Genomic DNA, 16,209 nt, shown 5'->3' with positions numbered 1-16,209 from the left:
CCCTCCTCTCCCCTCTCCCTCTCCCTCTCCCTCCCTCACCCCTCTTCTCCCCTCTTCTCCTCTCCTCCCTCTCTGCACTCTCCTCTTTCCCATCCCTTCCCCTCATCTCCCCTCCCCTCCTTCCCCTCCCCTCCCCTTCTCCTACTTCTCACTCCCTTCCCCTCCACTGCCCTCCCCTCTTCTTCCCTCTCCTCCTCCTCCTCCTCCTCCTCCTCTTTTCTCCTTTTTCCTACCCGCACCTCCTCCTCGCTGTCCTTCCTTCTTAGGAGAGCTCTGATAATACCTTAGCTTCCTATGTTTATAAAAACATCCTCAAATATTCAGTAAAATCAGAAGAGGGAATTGATCCCAGTAGTTACTGTGTGTGTGAGGGACCTGGGGGCTTTGTCCTCAGTTGCTACTCTGAGGATCCTTTATTCTCTTGCCTTGCCTTGCTTTGCTTCATAAGCTCCTGGAGGAAACCGTTTTACTCTGCCTTGCAGGGGTATTTCCTAAAGGACATGGCTTTGCCCCCAGCGTTCAAGAGAACTGAATAGCTGACGCTATTATTTATTGATAAGTTGCATTAGGTAGCATTTGGTAATGGCGTGGAGCAGTATTTAGTTAGCAGTTCCAAACTGTTGGACTTCAAAGCGAGATTTCATACTCAGAACTGAAATTGCAAAAATTGCAGCGATGAAATAGAACAACTTTGTTAAATAATTGTTTTAACCCCACAATATGCCCAACAGTAATAGCGGTGGGGATGGAGAGCCATAGGATAACTATTTAATCTAGTTCTTATCTATCTATCTATCTATCTATCTATCTATCTATCTATCTATCTATCTATCTATCTATCTATCTATCTATCTATCATCTATCTATCTATCTGTCTGTCTATCTATCATCTATCTATCATCTATCTATCTATCTATCTATCTATCTATCTATCTATCTATCTATCTATCTATCTATTTTATTGGCAACCCATCTTACTGCAGGGCAACTTGCATGTTAGTTATATAACTCATATTTAGGCAAAATTGCTTCTCTTTCACCTGCTTTTTTTCGAATTATTTTTCCTGAAAAGTCTGGAAAAGATCAAACATGCCCAAGGAAAAGGATAAGAGTTTTAAAATTTTGAAACTCATGGTGTGCAGAACAATGAAATCCTGTATCGGAGGCTTCTGCCCATGGTTACAATATTTAGAACAGAATAGAGCTGGAAGGGACGTTAGAGGTCTTCTAGTCCAGCCCCCTGCTCAAGCAGGAGAACTTATATCCCATCTCAGACAAGTGACTGTCCATAACAAAGCCTCAGCAGAAATGACATCTCTTCTTACTTACATAGATTGAGGAACATCGTCTCTATTTTCTCTAGATGCCCAACGAAGTCATTCTCTCGTTCTTCTCGGTGTCCAACGGGTCCCCTTCTAAGGGTCCGCATTTCACGTTGCACGTGCATCACAAATAAAATATTCACAACGAAGAGCAGGATGACCAACGTAGGAAGGAAACCCGGCAACTTCCGTCCCAGCACCATTGCAGGACGTATGAATTCCCACCAAGGTTATCTTCTCCAGATGATCAGGAAGGGGACTGATTCCACCACCATGCTGGGGCAATAGCTTCTGCGCTGGAAGAAGACTTTTCTGGACATCTAGGAAACTTTGTGGTGGCAATTTATAGTCCCTGGAAACGGAGGGTGGGGCTGTCCTTGCAGTTGTGCGGCTTCACCCAAAAGTAAATGCAACAAAATCTACCCAGCCCTTGAAAAGAGCTGCATTTATTTGCTTTATCTGTTGCACTTCTATAACCACCCACCTCACATGCCTGACTCCGGGAGGCTCAAACAATTAAATTGCAAAAAGAAAAGAACAATTATAACCAAAGCTGTAGAACAAGGGCGAGTTCGGCGAAAGTCTCCGACACAACGGGCAACCCTTTCAGAGGCTTAAGATCTCCCTGGGATTCTCTGGCCTGATCAATTTGACATGGGCATACGCTGCAGCAGGAATAGGTGCTGTGTGTTTTATTTTCTATCCTAGGGTTTGTTTGTTTGTTTTTGTAATTCCAAAGTGAATGTTACAAATGGATATCCTCACAAGGTGGACTCCTCCGCATGTTAAGACTGACTCGTGTTGTTCAGTTTCCAACCCAGCATTCAGCCTAGGCCAGGGGTAGGCAACCTTGGCTCTTTTATGACTCGTGGACTTCAACTCCCAGAATTCCTGAGCCAGCATGGCTCAGCTTGGAAACCTCTCCCTTTCCCCTCAGCGTGGCTGGCTCAGGAATTCTGGGAGTTGAAGTCCATGAGTCATAAAAGAGCCAAGGTTGCCTGCCCGTCTGGTTTAATGAAAAGAAGGACTAGGGGTGACATGATAGCAATGTTCCAAGGCAGAAGTAAGGAACCTTGGTTCTTTTATCATTCGTGGCCTTCAACTCCCAGAATTCCTGAGCCAGCATGGCTTAGCTTGGAAACCTCTCTTTCCCCTCAGCATGGCTGGCTCAGGAATTCTGGGAGTTGAAGTCCATGAGTCATAAAGGAGGCAACGTTCCCCACCTCTGCCCTATATCAGGGGTCCTCAACGTTGGCAACTTTAAGACTTGTGGACTTCAACTCCCAGAATTCCTGAGCCAGCATGGGAGAAACTATGGCCCCTTCATGACTCATGGACCAACTCCCAGAATTCCTGAGCCAGTATGGGGGAACTATGACCCCTTCATGACTCGTGGACTTCAACTCCCAGAATTCCTGAGCCAGCATGGCTCAGCTTGGAAACCTCTCTTTCCCCTCAGCGTGGCTACCTCAGGAATTCTGGGAGTTGAAGTCCACGAGTCATAAAAGAGCCAAGGTGGCCTACCCCTGGCCTAGGAGAAGGCCTTCCTTCATTCTTTTGTTCTCAGCACAGGGTTGATGGCCGAGACTTTCCTACATCTTGGGCCAGATGAAGCTGAAAAGTTTCTTTGTCCTCTGAAATTCGGGTGCATCTTCTCTGCTGGATATGGGATGTCTCTCCAGGACTAAAACTGGAACCATCTACTTCACATTCTGTTCAGAATAACAGAGTTGGAAAGGGACCTTGAAGGTCTTCTAGTCAAGGCAGGAGACCCCGTACAATTCTGGATAAATGGCTGTCCAGGCTCTTCTCGAAAACCTCCAGTGATGGAGCACCCACAATTTCTGGAGGCAAGCCGTTCTCGGTGTCAGGAAATTTGTCCTGAGTTCTAGGTTGCTTCTCTCCTTGATAAGCTTCCATCTATCAATTCTTGTCCTCCCTTCAGGTGCTTTGGAGAAGAGGTGGACCCCAAAGAGCATTCCTCTCTCTCTCTCTTCGCTTCTCCGCTGTCCTCTTCCAACATGCCTCTTCTTTCTGTCCTAAGCTGAGGTGGCTAATTCCTAAACCCTGTTTTCAGTATGGATTTGTGATCTGAGATGGTAGCTTTAGTCTTTTCCCACAAAAGTTTTCAGCCTCCTCTCACAAAGAGAAGGTCCAGCTGTGCCTACATACCGGTAACTACCTTTCAGGAAGATAAGAATTGTTGTTAATAATATGCTGGAAAGAACGTAGGGCCTGTAGGAGTGTAGTAATTTGTGTTTAAAGAGAGAAGGACGTAGAATGATTTGCTGCTCTTTTACAACAGAGATGTCCAAGCTTGGCAACTTTTAAGACCTATGGGCTTCAATTCCCAGAATTCTGGGAGGTGGAAGTCCACAAGGCTTCAAATTGCCAAAGTGGGACACCCCTGACCTAAAGGAAGGAGGAGGAGGAGGAGGAAGAGGAAGAAGAGGAAGAAGAGGAAGAAGAAAAAGAAGAAGAAGAAGAAGAAGAAGAAGAAGAAGAAGAAGAAGAAGAAGAAGAAGAAGAAGAAGAAGAAGAAGAAGAAGAAGAAGAAGAAGAAGAAGAAGAAGAGGAGGAGGAGGAGGAGGAGGAGGAGGAGGAGGAGGAGGAGGAGGAGGAGGAGGAGGAGGAGGAGGAGGAGGAGACTGTGGGCAGAAGACTATAGCGTTCCAGGCAAATGACTGTCCAATCTCTTCCTCGGATTTTGATTTGGGAACAAGAGTGAAAAGGACCTTGATTTAAACTGACCAGAATACCTGGCCATCTAATCAGGATGCCTGAACGTGGTCCCCAAAAATCACCCTTACTTTGGAAGTGGGATGCAAACGAAGGGAGAGATTGCAGAGGAGGAGGCCAGCCATGGCCATCTTGAAGAGGACTGTGAGAAACTGTACAGAAAGTGCAGAGAAGAGCAACAGAGATGACCAGGGGGCTGGAGGCTAAAACATACAGGGAACGGTTGCTGGAATTGGGTATGTCTAGTTTAATGAAGAGAAGGGCGAGGGGGGACAGGATAGCAGTCTTCCAATCTCTCAGGGGCTGCCCCAAAGAAGAGGGAGTCAAGCTATTCCCCAAAGCGCCTGAAGGCAGGACAAGAAGCAACGGATGGAAACTAACCAAGGAGAGAAGCAACCTGGAATTAAGGAGAAACTTCCTGACAGTGAGAACAATTAACCAGTGGAACTACCTGCCTCCAGAAGCCGTGAGTGCTCCAACACTGGAAGTTTTTAAGAAGAGACTGGACAGCCATTTGTCTGAAATGGTATAGGGTTTCCTGCCTGAGCAGGGGGTTGGACTAGATGACCTCCAAGGTCCCTTCCAACTTTATTGTTTATTATTATTATTATTATTAATAATAATAATAATAATAATAATAATAATAATAATAATAATAATAATAATCATCCAACAGGAATTACAAGCAACTCACCTCCAGAGGGGTCTGGAACGAGATGCCAGGTGTAGCAAACAGCTGGGAGGACGGGGGGAGCCGGACAGTTGAAAGAAAAGCAGTCAGGAAGTAGAAAGAGTAAAGAAGAGATAAATCATACAGGTGGGGTTAAGAACACAAGAGGTTCACTAACACACCCAGATTTTTTGGTGGTGGTGGTGGGGGAAGGTGGTATGTGACACACCCAGTTCTGGGGATGGTTGACATGGTAGATTCAAGGTTAATCCTTATTACAGGAATCAAGGTATAACAGGAAGAGATAATGATTAAATAGAAATAATGATTAAAATTTAAGAAATTCGTATTTACATTGGCACCAAGTTTATTTTGCGTGTGTGTGTGTGTGTGTGTGTGTTTATCATAAAGCATTCTTTCTCTAAGCCAAATGTCTTGTACCTGATTGTCATCACCTTTAAAAAGAATTTACATCCTGGGAAATTCATAATGATGTGAAAATCAATATTAATTTTTCAGGGTCAGGCGCCAAAAGCTGATAATTCTGGTCATGCTCAGGAGGTTAAGATGTATGGTGACAGAGAATACTTCAGAAAACGGTGAAAAGTCTCAAAATCTGCTACGGGTAGTCCTTGACATACGGCTACAATCCAGCCCAAAATTTACGTTGCTAAGTGAGGCGTTTGTTAAGTGAGTTTTGCCCTATTATATGACCTTTCTTGTCACAGTTGTTACGTAAATCACTGCAGTTGTTAAATTAGTAACACCAACATTAAGTGAAGCTGTCAGAAGGTTGCCAAAGGGGATCCCATGGTCTCCCACCCCGCCCCGGGACACTGCGACCGTCATAAATGTGAGTCGGTTGTCAAGCATCCGGATGTAAATCACAAGACCATGGGGATGCTGCAATGGTCATTTAATGCCATTGTAACTTCAAATGGACATTAAATAAACTGTTGTAAGTAGAGGAATACTTGTAAATATAAACTGGTCCTTCAGGGGTAGGCAACCTTGGCTCTTTTATTTTTTTTTTAAGACAGGTTTTATTAATTTTCCAATTTTACATCAAAATATCAAAGTGTTTAGAAAGCAACGTGGGGATTGGGTAAACAATAATCCAGTAACAAAATCATTTCTCCTATCTCAGGTTAAATCATCTAAAAATTCCCACTCTGTTTCCCATAGTTACTACATCACAGTCAAGTTAATACATTACTAGTTATAACAGAGTCAGTTAAGGTATTTATCAATATATTTTTAGTTATAGCTATCATGTCCTGTTTTTAAGATTTTACCCATTTTCAATTACAGTGCTCCAATTTAGCCTTTAAGATCCATAGTATTTAAGTTTCGGGTAGCCCAAATTTCCCGTTTCATGACCTAATTATTGTCATATCTAAGATACGCATATTGCATAATTAAATACATTCTTATTTTATTTCACAAATATATTTCACAAATATATTTAAACCCACCTTTTTGAACAAGCCGGCCTGACCTGATGGGATGGGGTTGGGTTTTATAAATTAACTTAATTTTTAATCTGTACTAATTTATTACGGGCATCGTTGTTTAATTACTTTTAATAATTTTTAATTTTTGTATCTTGTTTTTATTATGTATTGCCCTGTTCACTGCCCTGAGTCCTTCGGGAGAAGGGCGGTATACAAATTAAATTAATAAAATAAATAATAAATAAATAAATATATTCTGTTTATCATCCTAGTACCTCATCGCTTACTAATAAAATATCCTTTATTATCTCAATCCGACTTCCATATTATAATTCAGAACTACATTCTAATAGATAATTTTAATTTCCTTCATACGTCTACATCCTAAATATTAAATCAAATAATTATTTTTTAAAGTCTTCCCTTGACCCATTAAGTAAAATTTTAGGCTCTTCCATTATAGATAAAAGAAAGAAAAAAACAAGACCATTTTTTAAAGTCTAACTCTGGCTTTCTTTTTGTGCCAAACAGGCTTCCATAGCAGTGCCTTTAAATCCTCAACTGTATCTCCCTTCATTCCTACACATATTATTTGAATTATTTGAATCAAGAGAGACCATCCAGTTGTCAATTTTTCAAAGGAACTGGCCTCTTTTTAGTCATTAAATTGTGGCTCTAATAGTTCAAATCTCCGTGTTTAAATAAGTATGTTTGTCATCAGTTCAGTCTGGTCTTCTTCTTCTTCTGGTTTCATCTGGCTTGGGTGAGAGGTCACGTTCAATGTTGTAGTTGTTGTGTGGTTGTCCAGGTTTTCAGTATGTTGTAGTTGTAAGTCTATTCTATTCTATTCTATTCTATTCTATTCTATTCTATTCTATTCTATTCTATTCTATTCTATTCTATTCTATTCTATTCTATTCTATTCTTATTCTTATTCTTTCCTAATCCTATTTCTATTCTATTCTATTCTATTCTTATTCTTTCCTAATCTTAATTCTATTCTATTCTATTCTATTCTATTCTATTCTATTCTATTCTATTCTATTCTATTCTTATTCTTTCCTAATCCTATTTCTATTCTATTCTATTCTATTCTTATTCTTTCCTAATCTTAATTCTATTCTATTCTATTCTATTCTATTCTATTCTATTCTATTCTATTCTATTTCTATTCTATTCTATTCTATTCTATTCTATTCTATTCTATTCTATTCTATTCTATTCTATTCTATTCTTATTCTTTCCTAATCCTATTTCTATTCTATTCTATTCTTATTCTTTCCTAATCTTAATTCTATTCTATTCTATTCTATTCTATTCTATTCTATTCTATTCTATTCTATTCTATTCTATTCTTATTCTTTCCTAATCCTATTTCTATTCTATTCTATTCTATTCTTATTCTTTCCTAATCTTAATTCTATTCTATTCTATTCTATTCTATTCTATTCTATTCTATTCTATTCTATTCTATTCTATTCTATTCTATTCTATTCTATTCTATTCTATTCTATTCTATTCTTATTCTTTCCTAATCCTATTTCTATTCTATTCTATTCTATTCTATTCTATTCTATTCTATTCTTATTCTTTCCTAATCCTAATTCTATTCTATTCTATTCTATTCTATTCTATTCTATTCTATTCTATTCTATTCTATTCTATTATTCTATTCTATTCTATTCTATTCTATTCTATTCTATTCTATTCTATTCTATTCTATTCTATTCTATTCTATTCTATTCTATTCTTATTCTTTCCTAATCCTAATCCTAATCCTAATCCTAATTCTATTCTATTCTATTCTATTCTATTCTATTCTATTCTATTCTATTCTATTCTATTCTATTCTTATTCTTTCCTAATCTTAATTCTATTCTATTCTATTCTATTCTATTCTATTCTATTCTATTCTATTCTATTCTATTCTATTCTATTCTATTCTATTCTATTCTATTCTATTCTATTCTATTCTATTCTATTCTATTCTATTCCATCCTATCCTATCCTATATTCCATTTAAATTCTATTCTATTCTATTCTATTCTATTCTATTCTATTCTATTCTATTCTATTCTATTCTATTCTATTCTATTCTATTCTATTCTATTCTATTCTATTCTATTATTTCTTATTCCATTCCATCTCATCCATAGGCACCTGCCTTTTTATTGCATCGGCATGTTGCTCTCTTAGGCAGGGGTCCCCAACTCCCAGTCCGTGGACCAGTACCGGTCCGTGGCATGCCAGCAACTGGTCCGCACAAAGAAGCAAAGCCCCATCCGTGGGATGCAGGCAGCACACAAAACCACGCACCCTCCAGACTGCGGAAAAACCTCTCTCCACAGAACCGGTCCCTGGTGCCCGAAAGGTTGGGGGCCTCTGTTCTAAGGTGCTTCTTAAGGTGACTTGGCTCCTACTGGGGCAGGATGGTGCCCACCATATAGCAGGAAATGGTGATGGATTAGCTCGACATTTTTGCAGATGAAAGTAATCCCATTTTCTCAGAACTGGGAGGCAACTGGGAGGAGTCCGAGGGGTTGCATCTTACTGGTGAGATGATCTGGGACGTTGATATCTTGAATCTCCAGGAAGCGGTGCGTGTCCTTTGTGAGTCATCTTTGGCAGATGTGAGTTAGATATAGCCCCACCTGGCCAGCACCACTTTCCAGAGACAGGATGCATGGCTAGATCCAGGTAACAATGAAGCCTCTGGTGAGAGGTCAACGCACGTGGACACTGAGCGTGATTGTTGGTTCCTAGGTTGCTTCATCAGATTCTCAACCATCCAGATCATGGTTGTCCCAAAAGGCCCTTTCTTCTTCTTCTCGTTTCTTTCTTTGAAAACGTTTCGTTAAGTTGGAACTGAAGAACCTCGTTGGATGAGAAGCGAAACATTTTCAAAGACCAAAAAAAGCTGCCCCCCCCCGCAAAAACACCTTTGGAATCCATTTGTTTGTTTTTTCTGGTTGCCTGTGGTATTTTTCAGAGATCTTCTCCAACACCAAAGTTCAAAACCGCTTCTTCCAATTGATGGGGGAACAATCATTTTTAAGAACGAAAAAGTCAAGTCATCCCTCCCTAGCCTAGCTAAGGTTTTTTTTTAACCTGGAAATAATATATAAGTTTATGAAGTGGTCCATACGGCCGTTATAAACCTGTAGCTTGGACAATCCGTAAATCGGCCAAGTTGGTCTAGTCCAGGTGTGCAGTTCTTGGAAGAACATCTGTCAGACCTTTAACTTGAATTCGTTGAACAGTTGAGCTGTCCTGAAAGGCGATACTGATTATCCCCAATTCAGAAGGAGGGAGAAACTTCCTAACACTGAGAACAATCAATCAGTGGAACGACTTGCCTCCAGAGGTTGTGGCTGCTTCTACGCTGGAGGTTTTTAAGAGCTTGGACAAACATTTGTCTGAAGTTGTACAGGGCAGAGGTCCCCAACCTTTTGGGAACCAGGGAGAAAGGTTTTTCTGCAGACCGGAGAGTGCGTGGTTTTGTGCGCTGCCAGCATCCCACAAATGGGGCTTTGCTTGTTTGTGCGGCCCGTTCTGGCATGCCGCAGCCCAGTACTGGGGGTTGGGGACCGCTGGGGTAGGGTGTCCAGCTCGAGCAGCGGGTTGGACTAGAAGACCTCCGAGGTCCCTTCCAATTTTGTCATTCCTCATTTTAGGGTTTTGTCTGCAGCTGCGTGTCAGGCAGATCCATCCTCCGTTGCTGCTTCTGCTAGTAGTCCTGGTGTTAAGAATACATCTTCTCTTTCTGCTTGATGTTCCGCAAGAGCGGTGAGCGTCTACAAATCTTGCTGTTTGGGTACCTTGGTCAGAGGTCATAATGAGAGGCAATGTATTTTATTCCAGAGTTTTCCACTCTAGCATGTGGATGTTACGACAGGGGTCCCCAACCTGCGGGTTCTGGCCCGCTAGTGGGCTGTGAAAGCTTTGCAACCGGGCTGCGCACGCACATCACTTGCGCGAGCAGTGGGCCAGCGGCATGCACGCATGCACACCAGTGGCACACTTGCCTGTCGCTCGCATGGAACCATCCCTCTCTACACACACACACACACACACACACCCCAAGCTGGAAACGTTGGGGAACTCTGTGTTAGGACGTAGAATCAGTAGAAAACTGTAAGAGAATCAGGAAGATGACCGTGATAGAAATAGGCAGAGACTGTTAAAAGGTAAAGGTAAAGGTTCCCCCGCACATGCGTGCTAGTCGTTTCCGACTCTAGGGGCTGGTGCTCATCTTCGTTTCAAAGCCGAAGAGCCAGCGCTTGTCTGAGGACGTCTCCGTGGTCATGTGGCCGGCATGACTAGACGCCAAAGGCGCACGGAACGCTGTTACCTTCCCACCGTAGCGGTCCCTATTTTTCTACTTGCATTTTTACGTGCTTTCGAACTGCTAGGTGGGCAGAAGCTGGGACGAGTAACAGGCGCTCACTCTGCTACGCGGCACTCGGGATTTGATCCACCAAACTGTTACTTTGGACAAAAAGGATCAAAACATTTTCTTAATCCGGAACAATGAGACTAACCGTCAGAAGCAGCTCAAAGCAGGCCCTCTCTTAACTTACTGGCGCATACGAAGAAGAATGAGGTATAATACAATCAGACTTACGGGTTTATTAAATTGCAATGGATAAGGAAGAACTTTTATCTTTTGGTCCTGGCTGCTCTGGGAATCTAAATCGTAGGTTTATTTGTTTTTAATGAGGTGTGACTCTTGCAATTCCCCTCTGTTTGTTCCTGGTGACCTATTGTCTTAGGTCTGTGTGGAAGCCCATCAAACGTGCCAATTATTCAAATGGTTGTTTTTGGCAAGCTGTATATTTGCCGGCCGCAAACTTGAACTTTCATGTTGACTTTGATCAGGAGCTATCCAGAGTTTGATGTTAAAGACAGGTGGCTAGAAACAAATATTTTGAACAAATGTACATTGTAAATTTTACAATGTACCTTTTCAATAGCCATCTTGCATTCTTTTTTTTTTTACGTCCAGGTTTTCCCCCGCTCACCAATTCTTTTATACCTGAGAGGCAAGCGCTATCTTGACATTCCCTAATGAATGTTTTACACGCAGCTGCATCATTATGAATGTGAAGGACATAGCAATCAGCCCTGCCCAAAAATAATAATAATAATTGAAAGAAATTCTATGAAGGATATATGTGCGTTTGTGTGTGTGTGTGTGTATTTGTGTGTGACAGAATGGAATAGCTCACCACCCATAGTTGTGGGTGCTCCATCACTGGAGGCCTTCAAGAAAAGATTTATAAAATTGGCAACCATTTGCCGAGTGCCCGAATTTTGATCATGTGACCGCGGGGATGCCGGAACGGTCATTAAGGGTGAAAAATGGTCATAAGGGCCGTTTGTAACTTAGGACAGTCATTATACTGAAGGGATTTTATTGTGCTTAAAATTGATATTAGTAATATATTAGTAGTGATACTTTGCAATCATTTTATATATATATATATATATATATATATATATATATATATATATATATATATATATATATATATATATATATATATATATATATATATATATATATATATATATATATATATATATATATATATATATATCTTTGCTTATGTGCAAGCAGCTTTGTAGGTGCTTTATATTGGGAAATTAAGTTATATAAAAGCAAATGTTTCATGCTTTAGGCACAGGGGATTGCTTACATGCTTAGGTTAAGGGAAAAGGAGTTATGGATGGTGCCTGGGCTGCTGCGTATGAGTCATCAGTCAACAGGACAAGAATCAAGGGATGGAAACTAACCAAGGAGAGAAGCAACCTAGAATTAAGGAGAAACTTCCTGACAGTTAAAACAACTAACCAGTGGAACAACCTGCCTCCAGAAGTGGTGAATGCTCCAACACTGGAAGTTTTAAAGAAGAGACTAAACAGCCATTTGTCTGAAATGGTATAGGGTTTCCTGCCTGAGCAGAGGGGGGTTGGACTAGATGACCTCCAAGGTCCCTTCCAACTTTTATTATCTTGGAATTAGTTTTTTTGTGCTATCTTATGCCTGTTACAAAGACCTGATCTTTTTTTGTTCTGGATAGGTATAAAAGGTGGAAGAACTCTTTCCTGGTTGTTGCCTTCATCTCTCTACCAGCCACGAAGAGAGATGGTTGGGGGGGGGGTGTCACCCAACTCCATTTTGATCAAAATAAAAGGTGTTTGCTTGCTGAAACCTCGGCTCAGGAATTTCTTTTGGCTCTTTTAAATTCCCGAGTAACACTGGGGCAATTGTGAGGCTAAGTGGGAAACCTTACAATACAAATAGATGTAGGTTGAAGAGTATGTGTGAATACAGACGAGGCAAGCGTTTACGCCAGTACTGCTTAAAAAGACATACAGGCTTGCCACAGTTTAGCGACCATTCCAACAACATCCCTGGGGAAAAAAAGTGACTTTATGACTGTTTTTCACACCAGCGTCCCCATGATCATGTGATTTGCATTCGGTGGCTTGACAGCAGACTCCTACTTACGACGGTTGCCGGGCTCAGGAGTCAGGTGATCCCCTTTTGCGACTTTCTGACAAGCGAAGTCAACGGGGACGCCAAACCCCGTTACTAACTTAAGAGCTGCAGCGATTCGCTTAACAAACGCGGCAAAGAAGGCGGCAAAATGGGGCCAAACTCGCTTGACGAGTTGCTCCCCGAACAAGATAAATTTTGAGCTCCGTTGGTGTCGTAAACCGAGGACCGCTTCTAACCTAATGTTAAAAGAGGACCCAGCCCTTCTCCAATCGTTGCCACTGCTAATTCTCCCAACTTCTGCCTTTGGGGAGGGTTGAAACCCCAGAGCAGGATAAATTCAGATATTTTTTTTAAGGCAGCCTGAAGATGAAGCGGTTTAGCAACTTGTGCCTCGATGATGGTGGAGAGTACAAAGGTTCTTTCTTGTCAAATGCCAACGGTGTGGAGTAAAAGATAGAGGCTTGCCAGCTGCAGGCAAACAAAACTCTGGGGTTAATCCAGAGGCGGAAGCTCAAGGCCAGCGGCTCTCCGCGTCTGGATCCCTCTCCGGGCACCCCCGGCGCTGCCCCACCCAAACAGGACATCCTGGCTGAGGTGGCCGCCGGGCAGATGCTGCTCCTCACCACCCTCCGTCTTCCCCTCACCTGCTTCACTACGAGCCAAAGGGAAAACAGGACAGATGCACAGGTGCTACCTGGAAGCCAGGTGTTGAGAGGGGCCGGTTAAAGAGTGCGGGCCCTCCTCGGCTTACGACCGCAGTGGAGCCCAGCGTTTCTCTTGTTAAGCGAGACATCTGTTCAGTGTGTTCGGCTCTGTTTTACGCTCTTTCTTGCCCGGGGTGGTTAAGGGAATCATTGCAGCTGTTACGTTCGTGCCACGGTTGCTAATGAAATCTGGTTTCCCTCACTGACTTTGTCAGGTGGCAAAAGGGGATCCCGTGATCGCAGGAGAGGAGGGGGAGAGGGGAGAGGGAAGGGAGAGAGGGAGGGGAAGAGGAGAGGAAGGGGAAGGGGAGGAAGAGAAGAGGGCAGAGAGGGGAGAGGGAAAGGAGAAAGGAGAGGGAAGAGGAGAGAGGGGAGGGAGGGAGAGAAGAGGAGGGAGATGAGAGGGAAGGAAGAGAATAGGGAGAGAAGGGAGAGGAGAGAGAGAAGAGGGGAGGGGAGAGGGAGAGGGAAGGGAGAAGAGAGGAGAGGAGGAAGAGGAGAGGGGAGAGAAGGAAGGGAGGAGAGGAGGGAAGAGGAGATGCAAGGGAGAGAAGAGGGAGATGAGAGGGAAGATAATAGGGATAGAGAAGGGAGAGGAGAGGGGGGAGAGAGAAGAGGGGAGAGGGAAGGGAGAAGAGAGGAGGGAGAGGGGAGAGGAGAGGGGAGGGAGGAGAGGAGAGAGGGGAGAGAAGAGGGAGATGAGAGGGGAGAGAGGGAAGGAAGAGAATAGGGAGAGAGAAGGGAGAGGAGAGGGGGAGAGGGAAGGGAGAAGAGAGGAGGGAGAGGGAAGGGAGAGGAGAGGGGAGAGAGAGGAGGGAGAGGGAAGGGAGGAGAGGAGAGGAGGGAGAGAAGAGGGAGATGAGAGGGGAGAGAGGGAAGGAAGAGAATAGGGAGAGAGAAGGGAGAGGGGAGGTAAGGAGGGGAGAGAGAAGAGGGGAGAGGGAAGGGAGAAGAGAGGAGGGAGAGGGGAGAGGAGAGGGGAGGGAGGAGAGGAGAGAGGGGAGAGAAGAGGGAGATGAGAGGGGAGAGAGGGAAGGAAGAGAATAGGGAGAGAGAAGAGAGAGGAGAGGGGGGAGAGAGAAGAGGGGAGAGGGAAGGGAGAAGAGAGGAGGGAGAGGGAAGGGAGAGGAGAGGGGAGAGAGAGGAGGGAGAGGGAAGGGAGGAGAGGAGAGGAGGGAGAGAAGAGGGAGATGAGAAGGGAGAGAGGGAAGGAAGAGAATAGGGAGAGAGAAGGGAGAGGGGAGGTAAGGAGGGGAGAGAGAAGAGGGGAGAGGGAAGGGAAAGGAGAGGAGAGGGAGAAGGCGGGAGAGGGAAAGGAAAAATGGGAATCAAGTGTGTCTCTTTTCACTGGGTGGTCTGAGCAAACTCAGATCTTTCTGCTCTAAATCATTTATCTCAGCTGAGTAGGAGCTCCTCTTGGGAATTAAGGACGACTCAGGACATTTGGCTGCAGCCTTTTGCTCCTCGAGTAAAGAACAGCCAGAGTCTCCAGCCAGAGGCAGACTTATTTCGTCAGGACAGGGACTCTTTTCACCTGGCCTCAGAGCAGGCCAGTCAGCTTCCTTGGGTGGTAAAACGTTCCTGCAGCTTTACGGCGGCGTTCTGTTTGGAGACCCCGAAGCTGACAACGGTTTGCAACGGTGGACTTCCACAAGCAACCTTTTATTTTTGCGCTCTGCGTCTGTCCCAACAGGTTTCGGCAGTTACAGCTCCCCACCCCAAGCCTAACTCTGCTGCTTCGTAAAACTTTTTAAGACCAAGCGTGGAAAGAGAAAGAAAGAGATGAAAATAAAGAGAGGACTGAGCATTTTTGCAAAATATATATCGATGTAACCAACTTTCCCCTCTGGGGGAAGAGGCAGAGAAAGGTCAAATGGCACCTCAGGAGCAGACAGACCAGAAGAACGATACAGATTGTGGTGAAACATACATCCTGCTCGAAAAGGTTTGAGACTAGCAAACAAACAGGCCAGGCCAAGCAAGAATCAACAAGCACCAGGAAACCGGTCCCGGCAACAGGCAGAATTGTTCCACAGTGGGGTAAAATTAGGACAAAACTAGGCCCTGGACTAGACCGGAGGTCCCCGACCTTTCTCGGTTGGTGGACCAAAGGGAAGGGGAAGCATTTTACGCGCACGCGTGCGCTAACGGGACCGCAAGGACACGTGTGGCGCAAAGGGGGCGGCGCTAGTGCCCCGCGTGACACTTGCTAGCCCTGCCCCGTTTTCGCTAGGCAGGTGCTAGGGCCGCCGCATTTTCGCCACGCGGCACCCCATTTTCACCGTACGGAGCCCCCTTTAGACCGCGTGGCGCCCTGTTTAGGCCACGCGGAGCCCCCTTTAGGCCGCGGGGTTAGCGCGAGTGGGGATGAGTGTGCGCACGTGGGCACGCGCTGGCCAGCCTGTCCCACGGCCCGGTGGCCAGCAAACCACGGCCTGGTAGTGGGCCACGGCCCGTAGGTTGGAGACCCCTGCTCTAGTGCTTTGGAGAATAGATCAACCGCTTCTCCTGTGACAGTGTCAAGCCCCGTGGGCTCGCCAGTTACGGGGGGGGGAAGGGAGACGGCAATCCTCGGGGAAGCCAGTGACGCCGCTGAACAGCTAGGCGGTTCCGACTTGGCGCAGGGACGCCGCCGAATGCCTAAACGGCCTCTCGGCTCAGCCACCGGGCAGCCGATGGAAGCAGGAGGCGCCGACAGAGGCTGATAATAGGGACGACACCCGGGGAGAAGCTGGGAACGGTCCTACCTGCCCTGCGGAGCCGCCAAACAGCCGACAGGCAGCTGAGTAGCACAGACAGCTGGCAGCAAGGACTG

At 44.4% G+C, this 16,209-nt stretch overlaps 1 protein-coding gene and 1 long non-coding RNA gene across 2 annotated transcripts in view; one reads left to right on the top strand and one right to left on the bottom strand.

Moving 5' to 3' along the window:
• Positions 1-1,525, bottom strand: part of GALNT8 (polypeptide N-acetylgalactosaminyltransferase 8) — a gene marked incomplete at its 5' end in the record, with an annotated part of 30,331 nt that extends 28,806 nt beyond the window's left edge. Inside the window, one exon of the mRNA XM_081331888.1 lies at positions 1,330-1,525. Within this exon, the coding sequence (XP_081188014.1) occupies positions 1,330-1,525 (196 nt within the window). The remainder of the gene's footprint in view (positions 1-1,329) is intronic.
• Positions 1-16,209, top strand: part of LOC308670122 — a 236,326-nt gene that overhangs the window by 38,408 nt on the left and 181,709 nt on the right. The gene's annotated exons all lie outside the window — the stretch shown is intronic.

Source organism: Vipera berus (genome assembly GCF_964194415.1).
Source record: "Vipera berus genome assembly, chromosome: 6".
In the NCBI taxonomy this organism is placed as follows: Eukaryota; Metazoa; Chordata; class Lepidosauria; order Squamata; family Viperidae; genus Vipera; species Vipera berus.
The sequence above is the reverse complement of the archived record's forward strand: the minus strand, read 5'-3'. Positions and strand labels throughout refer to the sequence as shown.